General features: G+C 39.6%; 1 protein-coding gene across 3 annotated transcripts in view; it reads right to left on the bottom strand.

Moving 5' to 3' along the window:
• The window catches only part of LOC103133928 (roundabout homolog 1-like), a 98,272-nt gene that overhangs the window by 66,553 nt on the left and 7,354 nt on the right, over positions 1-24,365 (bottom strand). For 2 of the 3 annotated variants that reach the window (XM_016668306.1, XM_016668305.1), the window contains exon 3: positions 23,911-24,003. In XM_016668306.1, the coding sequence (XP_016523792.1) occupies positions 23,911-24,003 (93 nt within the window). Of the gene's footprint in view, positions 1-18,013; positions 18,752-23,910; positions 24,004-24,365 lie in introns of those variants that run through there. The other variant, XM_016668307.1, reaches the window with a different exon arrangement.

The raw sequence follows: 24,365 nt of genomic DNA on the forward strand, positions 1-24,365 counted from the left end.
TATATATATATATATATGGTTTGAACTATTAAAAAAGCAATTTTGTGTTTTTAGAGGGGGTCTCAGGTATAGCTCCCACGAATATAGCAATGTAACGCACATAACATAATTTTGGGAAAAAAATGTAAACTTGCTGTTTTCTATACAGATACCTGCAAAATTACAGGTACTCGTATTAATTCTTAAAGTAAATATTCGCCAGGTAGAATTGATAACTACTCTGCACACTGTAGGTGATATTAGCTTAGTGACAAAGGAGAAAACGAGGAACCCTATCACATAGGTGTACAAGATAACTTTAAAATACCTCAAGAAAATTAAAACTCCTTTCTGGACACCAAAGTAAAGCAAGGACAGTCAATATTGCCCACAGAGCTGCAGGGAAGAAGTGTAAATATTTAATATCAGAACAATTCTCCACACTGTCTAGACGAGTAAAGAGGTATCAGAACAATACAAACAAGACAGAGACTATGGCCTTTGGTCCCTGTTTACAGCACACATGCTGCTTTCCTTGTTCTTAATTGTGTTGGACTGACGCCTGGGGGTCCGCACACGTCCCTAAGCTCCTTGGCATTACTGAGAGGCAATATCAGTCTGCCACAAGTGGGCCCCCAAAAGACCAGGCTTTATCTGCAAAGGGCCAGCAGCCAGCATGAAATCAGTATGCAAAAACATGCACACAGGTGCACAGTGAGGTACATGCTTCCAAACCAAAGGCAATTTGTTGCACATTTGCAACAACAGAACAAGTCTCAGTTTTTTTTGTTTATTTTTTTTCAGTTTGATGCAGTTCTGTTGTTTTGTGGAACCGACGGGGTGGGTTGGAAAAAGACAGCGAGAAAGGAGCTTAGCAAAATCTTTTGTCTTCATAAAACCAAGTAAAGTATGAAGAAAACTATTTTTATGTGGCGAATTGGAGAATAATGAGCTTCATTTCAGTTTTTCATAACAAAACTGGATGCTCCTACACAAATACCACAATTCATCATTGTTATATTCAATGTGATTGCGCATATGCAGTTGCAATAACCAAAGGTTTTATGTAGTGATGCACTGATTTAGTGGCTGATATATGCGACTTATACATTTTTGCAAAGCTTTGACTTGCCTACACCCGTTTTAATAAATGCTGATTCCGTTTTAAGAACTAGAACATCAACAGATGCAAGAAAAGCATAAAAATATATTTTTTCCTGCCTTCCTCCTATGTGTAGTCCAGAATTAATAATCACTAAGATGAATGCCACTGTGTGAAAAGAGCAACAAAAAGTAGTCTCTGTATATATATTAAGTAGATTCTTACTTTTTGGCTAAAAAGAAAACATTTTCAAATCCATGTTCTGCTACCAACAGAGGTTACAAGATCTTAAGGATAAAACCAGCCATCTTTTGTGTACCCCAATCAACCTTCTTATTATCCATTTATAGTATTGCTCTCTTCCTCCCCCAATTTATGAACATAACATGTGTTATGCTGTACAAAATACAATATTAACTTTGAACCTGCTTCACTCAGTGACAGTGTTCACACAGAGAAGTGCCTTTGTCAGAATTATCTAGTAACGCTTACGGTGCATTCACTGATCATAAAAAGATTGAACGTTTTAGCTTCCGGTTGTCTGGTCAACAGTCAGAACCAAGTTAGACAACAGCCAACTGTAATCAGCGGCTGGTTTCTCAATATCATTCTATTTTTAGACACATAAATGTCAAGTATTCAGGGAGGTTTGTAAATCTTGCACTCGCCTCTGCCATACAAGCTCACGCCTATTTTCGATATGATCAACAAATACAATAAAACTGCATGAGACAGGAGTAAAAATAAATTACAGACATGCATTCCTTTGAGTCTAGGTATTCAAACCGTAAAAGTGGAACGCAGAAAAGAAAGTATAAGGGCATGCATTAAAGGAAGAGGAAGAAGGCAGCTTTTGGAAAAAAACAAATGATCACCCCACTCAGTATAATAACACACTGCAAATGCAATTTTCCTCAGTCCTGGTGGTCGTACACGGGCCCACCCAGGTGAAATTTAAAACATAATATTTAGAACGCATTGAAGACAACCAATGTGACGGCCTAGATTCAAACCAAAGACACATTCAGAAACAGAATTTCACTTCACTGTCTCATTAACCTCCTTTGTGGAAGACACACACACACACTCGCATTGATCTGAACGCACAGACGAAGAGCCGGGTTTCAGAAATCTGCTCAGATTCATAGATGCAATTCTCAAAGAACGCGCATAATTGTCTCTTTGTGGTTTATCCAAACAAGACAGTCATTGAAAAGCAGTTGGTGACATTTATGAAGCTAGAATGCTCCAGACATATTGTCACCCTTTGATGCTGCTAAAAGCTGACTGACACAATCAGACTGCTTTGTTGAGACGACGAGAGCCGCAGCGGTGGTTAGATTTCAACCGGCTATGCTTTGAGAGATCGTATGCCTTAGTGTAAGCGCCGGGTTTTTTTTTTTCGAGAAGCAGGGGCCTGAATCAGCTAATAAAGGAATGGAGATTTTCTGTGCGGCTTAGGGAAGAGCAATAAATAGAACGTCTTGTTAAAGCAACCCTTTTTTTTCTTTTTCAAGCCGCAAAGGTCATTTAGTCGTTCTTCTTTGAGACCCAAGGGTTACATCGTTGATCAAAGTCCAAACTTTTAATAGCAAGCAGAGATTTCCAGAAGCTCCGGTGGTTACAGCTGTGGTTTTGTAAGTCGAGTTGCACCACGCCGGAACAAATGACCGTCCACGGAGGATAACGAGAGAAGAAAAAATGACACATGAGAGATTTGAGCTGAAAGAGCATTTCAGAGACACCAGTGACATGTAAAAACAACTGAACCCAACGACATCAAAAAGTGTTGGTGCAAGAGAGAGACAGGCACCGGAACAAAAACATTTTCACACCACTGACTCTTTTTTATGATTTTGGTCATCCACTTTAGAAAAACTCTAACTCAAAAAAATAAATAAATAAGACTTTAAATGGGTGTTTTTAAGAATAACCTGTCTGAATAATATACTGTCTGTATGCTGACAGAATTTCCATTTATCGTTATCATTATGACTAACAACAATAAATCCCTAAGACCCAAAGTGGAGAGTTTTCAGATTTTGTTAGTAGTTACGTAAGATCTTTGGGCTTCACCACACTTCCTCACATCTGGCACTTTGTGACATCTTGTGTTCAGACAAATGGCTAAACTATATATATTTTTTTTAATCTACACTTATCTCGCTCCCTTTGAAAATGTGCAAGTATGTTCTTCTGGCATTAGTATGTTTGTTATTAGTTTGACAAAAACTATTTGAAGGTGTCTTTGCGAGACAACTCTTAAGTTATGCAAGCAAAATTGTTTAGAGTGGATCTTCAGCCTGGTGATGATGATGAGGAGGACTCTGCCTAAGCTAAACATCCTGATGAAATATAAAAGATTTTCTTTTAATGTAAAAAGAAACTTGTACAGCCCTGGTGATGTGCAACATAAAAAAAAAGTCAATCTCAATGGATATTATCATTTGTAGCTATAATACCAAACATTTTATTTATTTGAGTTCCTCTACACTTAAATCACTTTCCCTGTGATTCAATCTCAGGTACTAAACAGCTGATGCAAATTGTGTCTTCCTTCTAAGAAAGTGAATAAAAAAAATTAGAAAGCTGTAACATGTCACACATTAGATTTAAATTTAAATATCATAAGCCAATTTGATGACATACACTTAGGAGTGTGAAAACACACACAGCTCACTAAACCGTACGCAACGCCTGGCTTGTGAAAACGACAAGTCACAACATTTTGGGAAATCTAAGAAACTGTTTCCCACAGAGGCGCAGAATGTTCCATTGTAGGTCTGACTATTCGTCTCCTTCTGATTTTCATGCTTGTCTTCATCTACTGCAGTTCTAATATCAAAACAACATTCACATTATATAGCAGATGTCTTGCGAATTTGATACAGAGTATTGCACGGTCGCTTTTGTGCAGAACTACTCAGTTCTGGTTGGATCAGAAATTAGGATTGGAAATACAAATTGCGTGATTCCAAAAAAATGTAAATTGCTTTTTAATTTAAAGCAGCGAGAAAGCTTAAAACCAGATGCCATCTTCTGTGTCATTAATAGCTAACAGACTGTCGTATTTCTCAAAGGGCTCACAACAGTCAGTATCTTGTCTGTCAGTTTTACTATTTTTCTTCTTTTTTTTTCTTTTACTGAGAAAATAACTTGTTGCAACACTAGTAATTTAAAAAGTATTAGGGGCTTTTTCATTGCTTTTGGAACTGAGCACTTTGAGCTTTTTGTTTTTTGGCACTTGTGGTTCTGATTGAGCAGCAATTTGACAGGAACAAGAGTGAAGAGAGAAGAGGAAGGGATGCAGCAAACAGTCACAGACCTGGAATCAAATCCAGGACATTGAGAACAACAGTCTTTGCATTCAGTGCTCCAGCTCTACCTATTGAGCCACACAGCGCTCCGTATTTTTGGTACTTAAAGATCACAAACAAATATGTACAAAAATGGATTTTATTGGGGTGTATTAGGCTCACAGCTTTCGCAAAACATAGCCTTTATCGATGTCATGAAGCATAAATCAGAAGCTACAGCCAGAAAAAATAAAGAAATACATTTAAAAAATGCTCCTTTGAGGACGTTACCCTCTTTTTAAACTTTTATACACGTGACTTTCAAAGGTTCAAAGTTATTTCCAGGACCAGAACCCTCGCTGCCTGATTTTGTTCATTACATTTGAAGGTAACATCCATCTTCCTAAACATCTCATAACATTGCAAAACAAATAAGCCAATTTAACTAAATGTCAACCATTTCTCTTTCTCATTTCCTGCAGACACGTGCTCTAAATATACACACTTACTCATTTGTAACATGAAATACAATGAACCAATAAATACCACGCATTCTTTCTCAAGCTGTAATAAACTGCAATTAGGTGGAAACATAGAACACTGTCATTCAGTCAAGAATGCGGGGGAAGGAATGCGAGTGTCTCAGGGCCGGAGCGAGGTGTCTGAAATCACGCTTTCGCTTGTATTTTGGTCATTAAGCCGAGTTTGAACATGTGTTTCCAATCCCGAGTTATGAATAACTCTAGTTACACTACTAGACCATACTGTAAGGCAGTCCATTCTGCCCGCTGCCCTTCCAGCAGCACAATGCAGCAAAATGAGGCAAGTCTTTGGGGAGGCGAGCCAAGGTCATGTGCATGATAACACCTCCCGACTGCAGCACCCAGATGTTTAGGGCAAGATATGAGGCTACGGGGAAATGTAAACTCCAAGAAATATGCTTATAAGCTTAGCCACAGGCTCGGCAACTGATTTCACCAGACGTAGAAGCGACTATTGATTATTGGTCTTGTCGTATGCAGAAGTAATACCGAATTATGGAACGTCAGATTTGATGGCCAGAAGTTACTTACTATTACTGAGTAGAAGTCTGAATAATTGACTTAGTCTCTGAATTAAATAGCACATTTGTTCTAACAGATTTTTTCTTTTTTTTTTTTACAATGCCATGAGAAAAAAAAAATAGTTGGCCATCTGTTAAATGCTCACTGGAAAGGTAACAAGCGAGAAGTCCCCGGGGTGCTCTCGAACCGGAACATTGCTGGTGCATGATAAACATCTGAGCCAAGTAGGTCATCGGGACACTTTAACCAGAGAGCAAATCCATCAAGCTGTCTGTGACAGAAAGTGAGGACCAAACATATTGGACCCTTCAGCTATTATCACTCCAGTTTTTTATGAATTGAAGAATATTTCATTGCAAATCTTGAAAATGTTTTTAGCTCAGTACAGTGAACTAAAAGGCGGCGTGCTCAGCGTATTACAAAAACATGCCCATGCCTTTTATGGCTAATCCCATTTTATTTCTAACAGTGAAATATTCTTGCGAAGAATAATCCCCATCTGCCATATGCTGTGCGTTATATCACTTTGGCGCGGTGAGCGAATGACCTGAGGTGGGTGATAGTCTGAAGCTTACCTCCTCTATTTGTGATGAGAAGAACCTGAGAGCACAAGTGCCCTGGAAAGGCCAGCAGACAATCCAAGGGGTTTATTTTCACTCCATTAAACGTTCAACGAAAAGAAAAGTGGTTGTACACGGCATTGATTATGGCTCAGGCAGAGCTTGGCGCTGAAACTTCACAGAAAAAGAACAGATACTGAATTTGCCAAGCGGCGGTTTGTTATTCGATAAATGTTGCAAAGTTACTTTTGCATTTATTGATTTTGGCCACATGTATTTAGTCGTTAAAAAGCCAGTCACAGGTTTATGTCAAATTATGAAAGCGGCAAAGACCTTAAGTAGAAAGAATGCAGAACCTAATAGATGTTCTTTCATTTTACTACGATCATATTTAGTTTACCTTTAAAAAGAAGTATTTTATAAAATGTGTTTCTTTTTCACATGTTAGTTGTTAATCAACAGCATAGCTCACCCATTACATCTTTTTATACCTCTGTTGCTAAAAATCTATTGAAAAGGTATGAAAATAGGATGAGAATTTGACTAAACAGTGTAAATTTACATTTAGAAGCAAAAACAAAAGTTACATTTTTGGAGATATAAGGTGGCAGTGGTGAACTTTAAAAAGATAAAGAAGGATATGTTACATGTGATTCGCGTGAGAAGCATGATACTACTAAAACTGGAAACTGCATTTCCCACGAAAATGTCAAGATAGCTTGGCGGCTGATTCTAGTTTTAAACAACAGGAAGTCTAACAGAACAAGAAAGCTGTTCATTTTTATTTTTGCTTTTCGTTTTTAACCTGTGTCTCCCAAACCACACGGTGGATTTGTGAATATAGTAACCCTTTTGAAAGTCACTAAGTTATGGTAAGGGCCTACATTGCCTCAGGAATAAATATGGAGATTGCTGTTTTTGTAAAGCTAGCTCTGCTAACCATGCTAAAGCTAATTTACTATGTTAAAAGGCAGTTTCAAGCTTTATAATCAGTTTGTTTTGGTAGTAAAGCTGGTTTACAGTAACTGCTTTTTCACACGTGGCGTGATGTCACCTCTGCTCATAACATAAATATTAATGACCACTCAGGAAGGCTTAAAAATAAATGAAAAATATGGAGAAATGTGTCTCTTTTTTACCCATGGTATGTAAACGAGGATTGTTGAGCGGTGTTTGCACGGTTTCAGAAATTTAACTTGAAAACTGCCCTATGATCATCTCTGCACTCAGATGTCGTATATTTTAATAAATGAGACCCACTTAGAGAAGAGAGAGAGAGAGACTTCAACTTGAGCACCAAACTGACAGATAAAAATAATGAATATATATAAAAAAAGAGAAGCCTGTTGATAGGCAGAGGCAGATTTATCAAGCTCTGCAAATTAGCATCTGTTTGCAGATCCTAAATAACACCTGTGGGAGTGTCCGCTGCTGCGGGTGATGACCTAAAGCTGCTCGGTTCTGGTAGCACAGGAGCAACCGGCTCATTTCAATAATGACTGAAGCAGTCTGCCAGGAGACATGCAAATTAGCCCATCACTGTAAACAAGCAGACCTGTAAATAATCAGCAGCTTAGAATTTGGTTCCACAAAAATAAATCTGATCACCTGTTCTGGTACTTCAAATATGCTGCGAGCCTCGCAAACAAGAAGCGGTAAGCTGCCACTACATTCACCCCAGTGTCTGTGTTACGAGCTTTTACATAAATATATTCATCTATACTATTTTTTCATGGTTGAGGACCAGATGTAAAAGTCTCAACTGTTGTCAGATTTGAGAAACAAGCCATCCAAAGAGCCTGCAAGTTCATTCTGCTGGGCAGGTGCACCCTGTGATTCATATAAGAAAAAGGAAAATGCATGCTTGCCTCTTTTAGGCTATTGGGAGGAATAAAATGGGAACATTAAGAATGCCTGTGGAGATAATGTGTGAAAATGAAATACAAAATCAGAAAGATCTCAAATTTTTTGTTCAGCATGTTTTTATAACTAATGCATATCTTACATGTAACTCAACTCATAGTGAATTTTCATAATATTTTGTTGCAATATATTGGAGCATTCTCAGCCATTTTATATAACACAAATGAATAATTGAATTTAATGCTATACAGAGCATTGAAAAAGTACATGCCCTATTTTCAGATTTGATCTCTCTTTTTTTGACGCAAATTCCATTTTTTTCAGTGTCGATTTTATTTCTCAAGGCTGAAAAACTATTCAGATTTACCTGGCTGTATGTGAAAAACTTACTGTAGCTGCAAATGTTAAGTAATTAAGACTTAACTGGTTGTAATAACTGCTTCCCGCTGTCCTCTGCAGAATTGTTATAATTCAGCCATACTGGAAGTTTCTTTTAAGTGTAAATTGTCCATTTCAGCATATGCCACAGCATCCTAATAGAGCTTAAACCTGCAATTTTTTAAAATGTTTTTCAGCTTTTGAGCCATATCTTGTTTAGCATTCAAATTTGTTTGATGATCTGAAACCTTTCAATGTGATTAAAAAAGGGGAAAAAACGTTTACCCTATAGTCAAAAACTATGCTCACTACAACAGATATAACTGATAGTGTGAGTGTGAATAAATAATATTCAATTCAACCATATTTTTAAATGTAAAATAGAATTTATTCTTGAAACACTGATGCTTACGATCTCTGATAAATCTGTGCAAGCAGACTGTAGCCACTAGAGTCTTTAAGGCATGTACATGTGGAGCATATCAGTTCATAATACTTTGACAGGCTATATTTGGGAAATTACAGAGGGAAAAGGGAAATCTGACTGCCTTAATTAGGACTTGAACTTGGACAGGCAATTTATGTCATATGTTAGCATGGAAGACTCCTGAATAAAAGCCCCACACACCCCTGAAGAGGGTCTCACCACATCTGAACCTTCTGAAATTACTTGAACCTTCCCAGTAATTGAACCTCCCTACAGACATCAATTTTCCATTTGCACCAGCCAAGTAAGTAAAGTAAATAAAATCAGTAAGTAAATTGTGAAGTTTAAAGTATTGACTTGGGGGTCGGGGTGGCTACGAGCGGAATACAAATGGATGAGAGACTTTTGAAAACCCTGTGCTATTTTACACAACAATTCTTACAACTTTGTACTGGTCTATCACATAAAGCATGAGGGGGAAAATGCAATGAAATGTGTGGCTGTAAAGTAAGATGATTTAGTAAAGGTAAATGGATAAATAATTTGTAAGGAATTGTGTTGGGGTGAGGGTTCAATGTCGTTTCCATGGACACTACTGAGCTGTTGGGACGGCAATCTGATTGAATAATGAGGTTAAATGATGACCGCACAGGTCCAACGACAGTAAATGAAATTATTTAGAATTCTATTGTATTGTTTTTTTGTTTCTCTCAATAAGACTTTGTACCTATCATATATTCATCAAAATCAATTATTGCACGTCAGTAAGCGTCTGGATGATTTGAGACACAGTCATCCATCTCTGTAAGTGTCTGCAGAAATCAGAAGCTGCTTTTGACTTGTGACATAAACGATCCTGGCATTGTCTGTGACATGCATGTTCACTCAGCTGCACCCATGGTAACCTTGTGAAGGTGAGGGCAAAGCAGTGAAGATATCTTATTTGAATATCTATTAAAATCAATTTTTGTTTTTTTTCCACTGAAAGTGATTTTGCATGTGTGATCCATAAAAGAGAATAAAGACCTTCCAAAAGGCTATAAAAGAAACGAATGGACTAATATTCACTTGTGCTGCTAGATTTGTTTAAATATTTTTGTTAGCTGAAAATATACGAAAAACTCCGATTTTTATATATTTAATAAATTAAACATACCTCTGAAGAGTGGCCTCCAGGAAATTGTTTGTTTTTATGCCCTGAAGTACAATATGGATTTTTATTAACTTGTTTTTAAAATAATTTGTGACCGGCGATTCCACCTTAAGGAAAACAGTCTCCAGCTGCCAAAGTAACCACATCTGGTCAAACTTAACCTTTGGAAGTCTCCATAAACTCAAAAATTACAACGAGGTACCTACAGCAGGCTCTTGCTGCAGTTGAAAAAAAGTCTGCAAACACATGCTTCGAGAGTCAGAAAGAGACTGCACAAGTTTAATTTTCATCTGACGTACGTAAGGACGAAAACTTTGAATTTGGCATAAACCATGTAGTTATGGGAATGGAATCTCCTATCAGGTGCCAAGCATAGAGTTAGAAGTATCGTGGTGTGAGGTTGCTTTGCTGAAGCCAATTCACAATCATAGACTCCAACGTGAAAAAATAAATAAAAAGTAAAAGCCTACCATGCAACCGAGCTTAAGAAAAATGTGACGCTATTGTTAAAAACCATAAACATGAAGCTGACCTGGATCCTGCAAAATTACAGCAACCCAAACGTGTCGATCCATCAAGGTCTGCCTGAGGATTTAGAAATGGAAAATCCTGGGCTGAGCTAAAGCCTGACTCTTGATTTCACTGAGATGCTGTGGGCTGATGTTAAACCCTCCAACATCTAGCTGAAAGTCAGGTGACGTTTCCTCAGGCTCCTGTCAGAGCTTGGAAGAGAGCTACAAGAAGTAATTCCAACAAAGAGGTGAGTTGAGGGGGTAAGACTAGCTAATAGGGGCCAGGGTGTCCTAACACACTTTTGTTTTCAGTCTTTGTGTAATGACTAAAACATGTTAATATTTGTTGTGCGATCAAACTTTCAACACTTTCTTTTCCAGAGACACAAAGATCACCGCTGAATGGGGTTTCAAAAAAAAAAAGAAAAAAAAGAAAAGCCTTTTCTGATGGGCGTGGAGAGAGTGAGTTCTGACATTCTGATCTTAAAGAGGCAAACAGAAGCACTACAGAAAATGAATTCAAAATAAGAACAAATTATTGCAGAAGCTTTAATATATTTTCAGATTATTTATTTATTTATTTTTGGCTAAGATCTATGAAGACTTTGTGGGGGACGTTCCTGTAAGCAGAGTGGTGCACGGGGCATATCATCTTATACATGCTCTTCCACTTGCTAATGAGGCTTACTGTCAAAGGCCTCAAAGTGCCTTGAGAGTCCACATTCCAATGTCAAACTTTGCTTAATGAAGGTAATATTATATGGTCATCCCTGTAATCACAAGGCCAGTCCTGAGGGCACGGCTCTCACATTTGCCTTTGATCCACCTGCCTGCACCGTTAGCTCAAGGCTCACTCGAACGCTACGAGCCAAGAGGTGTAAATTTAAAGCCTCAGACTGAATTTTATTAACAAAAATAAAATGAAAAAATAAATTCAAATGAGATGAAATCATTGGACGATACAGAAGCAGCACAATTTATGACTTCATTCGAGTCATCTGTTGATAGAAGAATGTCGGGAAATGTACACCCCGTCAAGAGAGTTGACTTACCTCGTTTCCCAAGGATTGCTTGGTAAGATGATTGCCAAGTTGGTTAGCTGGCCATCATATCCATATAAGCAACAGCGGATGAAGAGCATTTGTCATTTTAGTAAAAAGCAATAGTGTCGAAATACTATAAATGTAACGTTGCCACCCTGCAAGTCTTGCCTTGCCGCAGATTCATCTTCTTAATGCTATTCCACTGCATAGAATTTCAAAAACTACCTAATAATAGATGTGCTAATTAAAGCAAATTATGCATGTTTTGGGCTCTTCTGTGAGAGATGCTCTGATGGGAAACGGCTCTTTATGCGGCAGTCTTCACATAAAGCTCTTTGAACCATGTCAGTAGTGACAAGGAGACAACTGAAGGAGAAAGATGAGAAGGATCGAGGAAGTGGCGAAGGGATAATGCGCGCCGCTGATGTGTTCTCTCGCTGCACACGCGCATTCTTTGTTGTTATTCTAACTAATCTTAGGTTTAACAGTCAAAGCGGGCCTAATTGATATGTATGAGAACACATCTATTTTCCCGATGCGCCTGAGCATGAACACCGAGAGACCGCTGAAGATCTATCTGGAGGCATATTGATTCAATTGATTATTAGCCGCCTGGCTGGAGAGGAGGGATGACTCACAGGAAGCATCTCCGAGGTCGCGTTACCGTGACCTTTACGGCTTTCCAAATACTCTTTCTCCTGATTACTTTGAATCCTTCATTGATGAGAGGTAGCGCATTTCAGCGGCTGCAGCATTTCAGCACAGGTCGAGAAGTAAAAGCGCAGCTATGTTTTGTTTCAAGATGGGGGGGGGAGTGCAAAACCACGCTTCAGCTTGCTAAATGGATTGCACGCGATGCATTTGCATAATAAACACATAATTCAAGTGCAGAATGCCACTGTAGCTTATAAAACCTCAAGACTGTAGAGAGCAGATTTATTTAACCAAGCAATTACCCCAAGTGCCTTAGCAAACAGACGTAGCTGGACACTGACCTCAGAACAGGAAACAAAGGCGAAAGAAGTACAAACAAGTGAGAGAAAACCACAAGCCCACAAGGATTTCTAAGCTTAGGCCGTTTTGCTGTCCATCTGTCCACGAGTGCAGCCATTCCTTCACTATTTAGGGCTTTTTCTGCGTGTGTGTGTGGGTGTGAAAAAAAAAGAGAAAAAGAGGCGCAGCTAAAGATTTTATAACTCTGCAGCGCTCAGCGTGTCAAAACCGCAAACTTGTGCATTTTATTGATGGAAGGAACATATACACAAATAAAAATGTGAAAACAAGTGTGGCTTCCAGATGTGTCCAGTGTGCTTTCCTCAGGAGAAAATACGGAATGAAACGCAGTGTAACCAAACGTCATTAGAGGTCACAAAATTAGCGATTAAAATTCATCTTAAGGGGACTGGTCAGGTATAGATAGCATTAATTAGAAATCTGCTCAGTAATTATTAAACGAGAACGTCACAAATCTGGTCTTTCTGCCCGAGTCGTAACAACAAACCCATTGTTGAGAGAGAGAGAGAGAGAGAGAGAGAGAGCTTTACGAACTTGTTTGGAGTTTGCAATAAGCTACAGGGACACACAGGACAAATGTGGAATGCCAATGTGTTAGAATGGCCCAGTCAAAGTCCAGAGCTAAATTCAAATGAAAATCTGTGTGAAGACTTGAAAACTGATGTCACCAGACCACCTTCATCCAATGTCACTGATCATTGGGAGCTCTCACGGAAAGTAGAATCTCTGGATGGCAACGATGCGATGACCTGTGAATACCTTGCAGCAAATATTGCTGCAAGGTATTGGCCCACATATAAATGTAAACTGCATTTTCTTATTTATTTTTTTTTTTTAAGATATTTAAAAAATAATAATTTTTGGGTGTTGGCGATTTCACATTTGACTGGTTTTAGAAATGGTGCCACAGAATCTTTCATCTCATTTACCTGTTTATTTGTATCAAAGGAAATCAAGAAGTTTTGCTCTACCTGACGAAATCTTCACATTTAGATCATTTAAGTGTTGGGATCATCAATCCCAACACTATTCATCTGATAAGTTCGGCAAGTCCTCGTCGGCTCTGTTCGTTATTCGGCCCCGTGCAAAAATCAAGACCTTTAAAAAGACATTCCCTTATTCCTATCAAACCGAGAGTCAATTCATGTTTCCTTTCCCTAAAAATCGCTTCTTTATGCTTCCCTGGCAACCAAACCGAAACATTCCCGATCCGATCATCATTCGAAATATCAAAGACACACAACGAAAACGGGATATGAAGTACAGGGAGGGCAGCATGGAGGGTGAAGGGACAGTGCTGCCTCATCACCGAGTTATTTAGAGTAAAACTTTACATTTGAAAATAGAAAAATAGAAAAATGTTTAACTATTCTCTCAATGCTGCTGCTCTAATCGTCCACAAGTTCACACGCCGTGGTTAGAAATGCGTACTTTTGTTTTCCGTGTTTGTACCTATTCGCAAACTTTCATTTTCATAACAATCGCAAAGTTTGTGATTGTAAAGTGACGGTCTGTGGAAAAGTTTGAAGCGCTTCACTGAAATCGAGCCATGTGAACTAAGCCGGCGTGTGTGGAGAGGGCTTGAGGGGCAGCAGAGCAGATTTAGGGAGTCTCCTTCAGGCAAGGAACCTGCTACCTCTGTCGAGCAAGCAGATGCCAATCGATCCCTCTCGCAATGAAAGACTGGGGCGTGTAAATGCCGCTTTGGCTCTGCGCGCGTGTATGCGCGCGTGTGCATGTGTGCGTGTCTGTGCATATGTGTGCCGGTGTCTCTGGGAAGATGCGATGACCTGTGAACTCCGGGCCCACAGGCACTTGTCAGAGCTCCCAGTAACTTAATTCTCCCCAGGTTAGCAACCACACTCGCAGCTCCAGAGGAAACCGGCGAGTAAACAAGGGAAGCAATCATGAATCACAGCTTTCGGCAGGCGATCCGAAAACACTCATTAAAAAAACGAGCTTACGCTAACACCATTACGTATGCATTCATGCACACTCAGGCAGAACCAAGCAATTCCAGCAACATCTGCAGGGGCTTGAGAGGATGGGATACAGTTCTGGTTATTCCGCTTGAGCCGTTCGTGGTGGGCAACATTTTCTTAAGCAAGTAATTGAATTAAACACTGCTCAGTTGGCATTGCTGTTTGCTTTCTTATAATGAATGATTCTACTAATTCTTCGGATGACAGTGAAGGCATCATTTTTGTCCGAGGGGACACAACTCTTCAGAATCAGACTGTAGATATGTAGATTCAAACTAATATTTTGGCACGGTTGGTAACTCTATCTTTAAAGTCATACTAACAGGTTATTTCTTATACGATTTAACCTTTACTTTGAGTAAAAGGAGGCGGAGGACCTGGATGATCTACAGAGAAATGGCTGAACATCACTTTTTATGTCCAACCCTGTGAAATGATTAAGGGGAAAGATGTTCCTTTTGGAAAAGCGGGCATTAAAACAGGCGCACCAAATATTTATGCCACCGGTGGTTTCATTAAAAATAATTAACTGAGGATTTTTTTTCTCCCAATGAATGACTGTGTTCAATTTAGAAGTTGATTGTTTTTCAACAATGTTCTCGTAGCCTGCCAACGTAATCAAAGTTGATTTCTTTTCACATATCTTCACCGAGGCTGTCTATAAACCTAAAAACAAAGTCCAATCAACTCATGAGATTGCTGGAGAAACTGGAAAATCCTCAAAGCCTGAAGGCAGTCGTTATCTGAACAAAACCCAACATCCCCTCCTCTGAATGGATTCTACACTTGATGCCCAGAGAGTGGAATGACACAAAGTATCCGACGTAGCAAACAAATCCACACTCGTTAAGATGCCTTACAAACGAGCCGATGTCCCGAAGCTTATTAACGGCGCGCTTCCCGCTGGAGAACGAGAAGAATTTCTGACAAATTCATCCGAACATAAAAGAAAGTGGCGCACAAAGATGTCCTGTCAGCAGTCTCCTCATTAGGAGCGGCATCCAGCTCGCCGTTGTCACCGTCACCCGGACCACAGGGTGCCTTGTTAAGCTTAAGAATTCGACACAACAGGTCAGCTTCTCCCAATCGAGCCACTGTAACCGGAGGTCCAGCACTGTGTGGCAATGCTGTGCAGCATTCTCGAGTCTGAGCCACAGCGGCCTTTGCAGTCGTGAGCGCCCGTCGCCAGAACAGCATGAGTGAGTACATGTGAACCCCCGACCTGTGCACATCTGACGTCAGCAGACGAGCCACATGTCTCAGTTAAACTGTTTCCCCACAGGGCCGCCGCGAACACGGCGCTGATGGAATTAGACTGTGCTCTGCCGGTCTCTGAGGCCCTCTGGTACCTCCTTCTCCACTGATAACATGTGAACGAGAAGGCAAAATTAGCCCCAGAGGACCTTGGCTACTTACTGCTAATGTAATTAGATTATAAATTAGCTTTGCTAGGACAATTAGCACAACAATCCTCTATTTATTAGTTTGGAATAAATGCAGGGAAGATCCAGTTTAAAAATTGACCTATCATGCTGTGCAAAGCGCAATCTATTTTGCCACTTTTCAGCTCTTGTCCATAGCTTTATCGGCAATGCAGAGAAATAATGCAGATTTTACACAAAGAGTGAACACTTAACTTCCTATTTCAGGTCTCTTTCTACAGTCTGATGACAAAACCACAAACCATTTAGGGGGCTGCATCAGTAAAATGTTACAAGATAAAAGTCAAAGGTGATCTTAACACAAGTGCATGTCTATCTTTTCGATTTGTACAACACAACCAAATATAACAGATGAATTATTAAGTTTAAACTGTAAACTAAGTGTATCTCATGAAGAAGTCGCTCACTTTACAGATTTTTATTGGAAGCTGCCAGAGAAATCTTATTAAAGGATGCAGGACAATTTAATATGTAGTACCTTTTTGTTGTTAAACAATACAGGCTGGAGTGTACTCCCAATATTTGTGGGTTTTAGGGACCACAACCACCTGCAAATAATTTAAATCCACAAATACTTAAGATGCCCTCTAAAAACACTCACAAATGCCCATTTTAATTGTTCGAACACCAAAGGCACAGTAAAAAAAAACCTTAACACTACTGTTGAATCTAATTTATAAAGTCTTTCTTATCGCCGCTCTTGGAGTTACAGCCAATCAGCACCGAGGAAAACGAATGGCACGACTGGACTGGTTGCTCAGCAAATGCCAACCAATAGCATAACAAGTAGCAATGTGCTTTCTGGTATTTCAGCTTCAAAAGCTGCGCTTTCTTTTGAATATGTCGGATATGCTTTATGAAAACATCTGTGACTGCATAGCAGCGTTTTGTGCGAACAATTTGGAGTCAAGTTCCACAAGCAAAATCTGCATATACTGAACCATAAATAAGTTGGAATCCGCTGAATTTGAAAGCAATGTCACAAACACAAACGTAACCTTACGACTTCAACAGCGTCAGGCATACTCACTTTTCAATCTGTCCATGCACCGAACTTATGAATGATGACGCAACAGTCACTGGTGTGGAAGTTGTTAGTGAGAGAAGAAGCCTGAGTTTCAGTATCAGTAAGATGTTTGAAAAAGCCAAATAAAGCTCAAAAGTATAATAAGCTCCTAAAAATGAAACTGAAATTTCCACACAGGCACGTTGGCTGTTTGTTCAAGCTGCTACAACAGGGAGTTGGAAATCAGCCAGAAGCCAAACATATCACAGCAGTGATGCTCTGTTGCATCTTTCTGAGAGGTCATAGTATGTGCTGGGTCAGGAAATGTTGGCAGGCGCACAGTTAAAGTAAAGACCTACAAACCATACAGGAAACACGCCCCAGGCTGCCAACCATACTAATCCCTCATATAAGCTGTGAAACACCCACTGCTCTCTCTTAAACAATTGTTTGATCACATTAGAAAGGTTTGTTGAGGTCTTGGTATAGTTGCGACAAATGAATAAATCGTTTAAGGTGAGGGTAAATCGAGACGTTTCCCACTGAAATGCTAAGTTGGATGCTGATGTCATGTATTTTGAAATGAATGAATCTAGTTAAAGAATGAATCGGACCTTTGATCTTCTCTCAAAAACAAAATGCAAAAATCTGAAGTTAGTCTCATTCTGCATCAAATACAAACCAACAAAAATTGAGAATGTTATCTATTGCTTTCAGATTGCATCCAGTGTTACTGACATTCCTGCCTTTGTGTGTGAAAGAGAGAGAGAGAGAGAAAACGGGGCTGGTAGTTTATCGTGAGTTACAACTGATATTCTAATGAAAAATTGTAAAAAAAATAAAAAAAATACTGTAAAAGATACACAAAGGTAGAAACAGTCTTGCTTAAGAGAAATAAAATAATATATCTGGGGATCAGGTTCAAGCTGTTAGCTTTTCAGTTGCATCTATTTGTTTTCTATTGATATGCACAGCAATTTCTTCTTCTAAAGTTGTTTCTCAAAGTATTTATGAGGACGGACAGTGCGGGGCATGGCCATGAAGAGATGGGTCAGTCTCAGTAACTAGGGAGCGATCAGCACGGGTCGGGGTCACAGCTGCCACACAGCCAACCTACATCCTCATGACATCCGCAAAACCTCTACTCCCAAAAGATGAGCGCAGGGTTTTTTAGAACAAGGGTGACGCGTACCTGAACAAATCCGCAGCAGAGTCAGTAGAAAGTAAATTCCTGTGAAACAAGCAGGCATCTCTGGTACCTAATCCAAGTCCGAGTGTGCCGAAAGTCTGTCATTCAAAATCAACTTCTTCTTCAGCAGAGCCCACGGAGGGGAGAGTTCTCGATTTCCGGCAAAAAATAAATAATAATAATAATAATAACAATTAAAAAAGTAAAATAATCACAAGAGCAAAACAGTTCGGAAGTGCTCCCCTAAGAGTGAATCAAAGTTCAGATGGTTCGCAGACATCCTCGCTGCTGATCCTTCTCAGCACCACGCCGGTTTGCTCAGCTCTGCTCCCGGTGCGCCGCGGGGAATTCCTCTCTTCCACGAGCAGATAACTTCATCAAGTGATCGGATGTCCGAGTGACGACGCCCCCGCTTTGGGACGGACCGGTTGCGGGTCGGATCGGTCTCAGGCACTTTGACGGGTTTTAAACTCCCCTCTGTGGTGTTTAGTGATTCTCGGGGTCTGGCGCTGGTTGGATGAGGGCGCCGCGCGTCTCTGCGCTCGGAGCTGCTCTGGTTTCCCTTCCCACTCAAGAGGCTTTTCTGTTGTGCCGAGGAGATTCCTGTGGGTCAGGCACCATTCAACCACATGCGGATACAGTGACAGGGAAAGGCTCCGCCGGGCTTTTGCTTTAAGCTCGCCTCGTATTAAACCGAGGCTGCTGTAGGAAGTTTAAATAAATATCTCCAACTGAGGTTTTATGGATATGAGGTAGTTAAAGGGCGTAAATGGCGACTGATTCTCCCCTCCTCCCCCTCTCTTTTACTGAGAAGCAGCGACCTAAACTGCTGTGTTGAATATGAATTAGAGGCCAATTAAATCATTTGTTTTCAGTGTCCATCATTATCAAAAGGAGCCTCGTGTGAAATGCAGATTTACCAACTAAAGATGATTAAATATTTTAAAGTGAGCTTGCAGTTGAAATGTGACCTTGATGAATGATTTATAACGTTCTCCCGCTATCAAAAAGCTACGTGCGCTGCGTCTTTATAAGCCTGCAAAAGTGACGAGCTCAGGTGTGACATCAAAAGTGCTTTTAATGAGCCAGGAAGAGAGTTCCGCCCAGAGAGCACCGGCAGCAGAGCTTCACCTCTTGACCCGTCCGCAAATTATAACGAAATGCAATGGAAGTTTACAGATCATGTCCAAATGTCACATTGAAGTAATAATCGCTCAAATAAAAATCATTTTTACTCCAATAAACTGGATAAGACTCTAAAGTTAAACTTCTACATCTCAGGCGCAATGAGAGCTCAGACATTTCTTTGTTGTCTGGGGAGGTCAGAGCTCCCTCTACTGGTTGTTTTCCGGAATTGCAGTATAGGGTTTTTTTTGTGTGTGTGTGTGGCTAAAATAAACCACTGCTCTTGTGATTTGTCTTAATAGGTAGATTTCCAGAATAATGGAATCAGGCAAGTGCCTACTTAATGGTGTAAAATGTTTTGAAGCAATTTTAAGAGTTTGTTTGCCAGTGAGTACCCCACTACTTTTTGCATTCTTGAAATTAAAAATGGCAGGTGTATCATTATAAAATCTGAAAAGGAAGCAGTATGCAGAAAAAAGGATAGATGTTAAGTAGGATAAGTACAAATTAAAAAATCTCACCATTTTGTCACCATAAAGCCAAACTTCTGTGTATTTTATCATAATCTAAAGTTATGATACAAGCTCCTGTCTCAAACTTGAGTCTTATGCCGTCTTTGAATCCATTTTTCCCACTAACTCAGACCAATAAAATTATTCCCAATTGCATGACACTACCACCATTATGTTTTATGTTCTGTATGAATTCATAGTGATCCCCACTCTGTATTAATCTATGCATCATCTGACTGAACTTCCTGAATTGTGGCAACTTATGTTTTCCTTTCTCCCAGTTTTCCATAACAGCCAGCTTTGTGGCACGCTAACTAAATAATGTCCTCCCACCTAAGCTGTGGATTTTTGCATCACAATGACTTTAGAAAACCCATGCATCATTTCTGTTCCATGTCATAATTATGTATTGCCTTGTGTGGGGACCTGTATGAGTCCCAATAAAGTCATTTATGCTCGCTGCGCGGCAAAACAAGAAATGAGAACGTTCACAGTTGTTCTGCGAGCCACATGTCACAGAGGAAGATGCGGTGCCTCTGAATTTTTCCATGTTCTTACTAAACCTTCACTGAAGTTCATTCTTGAATCTTTTCATTGTGCGCTGCTGTGCACCACTTCCAGCTCTGCTCCAAGCCAACACATTGCAGAACCAGCCAGAGAGAAAAAATGGGACATTACAGTCACACCACGAGCCTCTGTCTGCCTTTGTAAAACTTTTTTTTTTTCTATTCCAAAGTGACTTTTGCTTTTCTTTTTGCTTTTTTTCCCCCCAATTTTTTCCCCTTCAGTTCTGTTCTGTTCTTGCATTTTCAGCAAACACAACAGTGCACAAATATGTGAAATGTTGTGTCATATTTCCTCCCACTCCCCCATTTTGATTATTTTCTTCACATCTCTATGTCTTTTTCACGCCTATGTTCCCAATGCGAATTGCGTTCGTTTAAATCAAATGTTATCCTCACCATGACTCTGGCAGTTCTGTGAATGACATTGAATTATTGTTCTGCAAAAGATAACAAAGTCCTGCTTTCTTTTCTCCGCCTCTCCATCCCCCCAAACAACATAATTATTCTCATTTGAGAGCATTTTAAGGGATAAAATGCTTTCCATCACAACGGGATATAAACACAAACAAAAGGACACGATTCCACATGTGGAGCTCGCACTTAGGCTATTTTATTCGCTCAGCTTGTCCAGGTGAAACATGCATAAGTATGGTAAATTGGTGAATTTAAATGCCTTTTTCACAATCCACACCCCAAAGAAAAACCTTTATTTATTTATTTTTTTTTTTTTTTCAGAACAGATGGTTGGGGAAAATAAAAAAGTATGGGCACAAAGGCATTCACATCTTCATGGCAACGGAGCACATAAAATGGCAGGGATCGTTAAGGAGCGTGTGCCAAGCCCTGGGAGCTATCGGTTATTTATTTATTTCATTCCAGAGGAGCTATCCAGTTGGTTTTGAGCCAGGGGAGAAATTTGTCCAAGAAGAACAAAGCCAACTCTCAAAAAAAAAAAAAAAAAAAAAAAAAAAAAAAAAAAAAAAAATGTTTATGGAATAAAAAAAAAAATGATTATTTGGAATCTCCTCACACCAACAAACTTGGCCTTAGTCACCGTTTTACGGTTCTGCTCATGAATTATACATGTGGCGCCTCTGTAAAGTGGCCGGAGTCATCTCTTTGTACCTGGCGTCGGGATGCTGGACGAAGATTGTCTGATGTGTGGACACATTCCTACCATTAGGAAGGAATGTGTCAGATTTTCACTTTGTGAATCAGATTCTGTTTTCCATGCACACTCTCCACATCATCAGCGTCTGGCAGCTCTTTGGCTCGGACTCGCCTCGCCTTTTTCTTCACTCGTTTGTCGGCTCCTCCCCTTGCATATGCTTAAGGGTTAACCAAGCATTTGGATCAAAATCACAAGAAATTCTCGCCTTTTGAAAACACACTCTAAGATGGTGATGTAATGTCTGTGCCTTCTGTTTTTTTTTTTTTTTTTTGGTTCAGCTTCTTAATGAACTGGCACCAACCTCAATGGTCATATCAGGAATAGAGATTTGGAGGGATTTCAGAGGCAAAATCCCGTCTGTCATCTGTTCCCACGATGGAGCACAAAGTGTTTAGCGCATAGCTGGAAGGAAAACGTGGGATTTTTTTTTTTTTTTAATACAAATTTGATGTCAAACATTTTTGTATTTTCCTATACTCTGACACCCTAAAATAAAATCCAGTGCAACCAAGTGTCATTATTGTTGATGAAGTGGACCCAGATGTAATCTCGCTGTTGTTCTGTTAAGGCCTCAGAGGTTTGCTAGGGAGCATTAGGGAGAAAAGATAAGAAAACACAGCAGAGAGGTCAGGGAGAAAGTTAAGGGAAAGCCAAGAACAACCTTTGAAGTCGTCCATCATCCAAAAAAGAAAATGGGCACGGAACGACTGCAAGAGCTACGAAGGGATGGTCATCCAACAACACTGACAGGTGGAGCAAGAAGAACATTACTTAAAAAAAAGTAGCTATGAAGCTTATGGTGACTTTGGAAAAGGGGCAGAGATCATCGGTTCAGGTAGGAAAATGTGGACATGACAAACTTAAGTCATACATTCCACAAATCCTAAGAGTGGCTGATTAAACAAAGGCCATAAGAAGGTCTTGTTTGCAGTTTACCTCATAGAGAGGAGACAGTAAACGTGTCTCCTCTATGAACTTTGTGACCTTCATCCAAAACTCTATGTGTGCAAGAAAGCTAACACCAAACACCACCCTAAACAAACCATCCCCGCTTCAGTAGGGACATGGAAAGTGGTGTAAAATCAAGAGAAGGAGGAAAAAGTTACGGACATTTCTAAAAGAAAGCCCGTTCGACTCAGCGAAAGACTTTAGACTGAGGCAGAGATTTATTTTCCAACAGGATGATGACCCAAAACGTACAGTCACAGCTAAGGTGGAATGGCTTTTACATAATCTGAACCCAGTTGACAAAACTTGCTCTTCATCTAGTCCAATTGAGCCAGAATTAGTGTATTTTGCAAAGAAGAATGGGTAAAAATCTGGGTTTTAGATTATAAACCTGATTGAGTCATGCAACAAGCACTTTTAGCTGTATCGCAAGAAATTTAGCTCTACAAAACATTGACTTAGAGTTCTGAACACCACGCTTTTAAGACTTTTACCTGTAAAACATTTTAAAAACCTTTTATCGTTTTCACTTTCACTTTCCAATTATGCACCTCTTTGAGCTCAACATATGGTGAAGTGTGTTTGATATGAAACATTTTAAAGCCTACAAAGCTTCTTGTTGAAGCTCTTAATAAATACAATCCAGCAGTACCTAAAAATATGGCTCCACAACTGCAACTGAAGTGTCCAGGAAAGAACATGAGACATATTCGTTTCATGTTTCCTCCATACAGGGGTCAGCACAGATTAAAATCACCGGGGCTAGACTGACAGGAACACATTTGTTCCACCTCAGTACATCCCATGTCAAACCCCTTACCATTAAATGTCAAAACAAGAGGAAACCCGATTGAATTGTGCAGCTTCGGACGCGCCACTTGTGGTTTTAGGGAAGCTGAATTGGCATTATGAAGCGTCAGAGTCTGTGACAGCAAAAGGCAACAAAGACTTCTTGCTGGGTTCAATGCTATCCTTCGAAAGACAAATAAAGAGTTTTGCAGAGACAGCCTAATTTTCCAAGGCACTTCAGACTCATCTTGTCGAGACAAAAGAGGGAATTTACATAAACAGGTTCAACAAAATAAAAGAAAAAGAAATGGCCACGAAGAAGTAATGTCATCGTGATGGGGCAACAAAGATGTAAACAAAAAAACAAAACCAACACTCCAAAATGTTTTTGCTCAGTACATTAAAATTGCATTACCATTTTTAGAGTTATTGTATTCATATGCTTTAATGAGCATTTTGTGTCCAACATCATTCATCAGGATGAAGCACTCAAATATAAAACTCATATTCTACAAGGCAGATGTCCTAACCCTTAACAAGGACTCTACTTTAAGGTCAACACTCTCATCCATCCTTACACAAAGTTTGATCAAGTTCTGCACTCGTTCCACGCAGGTGCAAATCTTATAGATGTATGCGGTGTGTGATTTTCTGATGTCAGTGTGTGGAAAAAGAAAATCAAAGTGACCTTTAAATGAGGGATTCTGAAAACAAACTTTCTGCTGAGGAAATTTTAAAACGTCGGCTCGATTATGCATTGTGAAGAAACGACGGCATGTCGGCCAGTACCTTTGTATCCGAAGCTGATGTCTTGATCCACTTCTGTTGCCAATAGTGGAGATGAGGTGATGACCTCATTGGCTCCTCTACGTTTTTCAGCCTCTGTTTGTACGATAACATTGATTATTAGAGAAGGAGGGGAAAAAAAGAGTGAGAATGGTTAATATTGCTGCAGATTAGCCACATGCATTGCGACATAATCAAAACATGTAAACATAACAATAATAAATACACCGAGTCGCCTTCTTGCACAGAATAAAATGTAGTAAAAGAAACAAAATAGAATAAAAACAAGTAAACATGTGTAAAAAATGTTTACTCTTTTCTACAATATATGAAGAATTGAATTAAATATGTATGTTTCTGTGAACTGTGTTGGGATGAATCAAAGTCATTTTAGAAACTGTTGTTTGGAGGTGAAAGTGAGAATACATCACTTCTTCTAGTTGCTAAGAAGTTTATAT

Source organism: Poecilia formosa, unplaced genomic scaffold (assembly GCF_000485575.1).
Source record: "Poecilia formosa unplaced genomic scaffold, Poecilia_formosa-5.1.2 Scaffold14, whole genome shotgun sequence".
NCBI lineage: Eukaryota > Metazoa > Chordata > Actinopteri > Cyprinodontiformes > Poeciliidae > Poecilia > Poecilia formosa.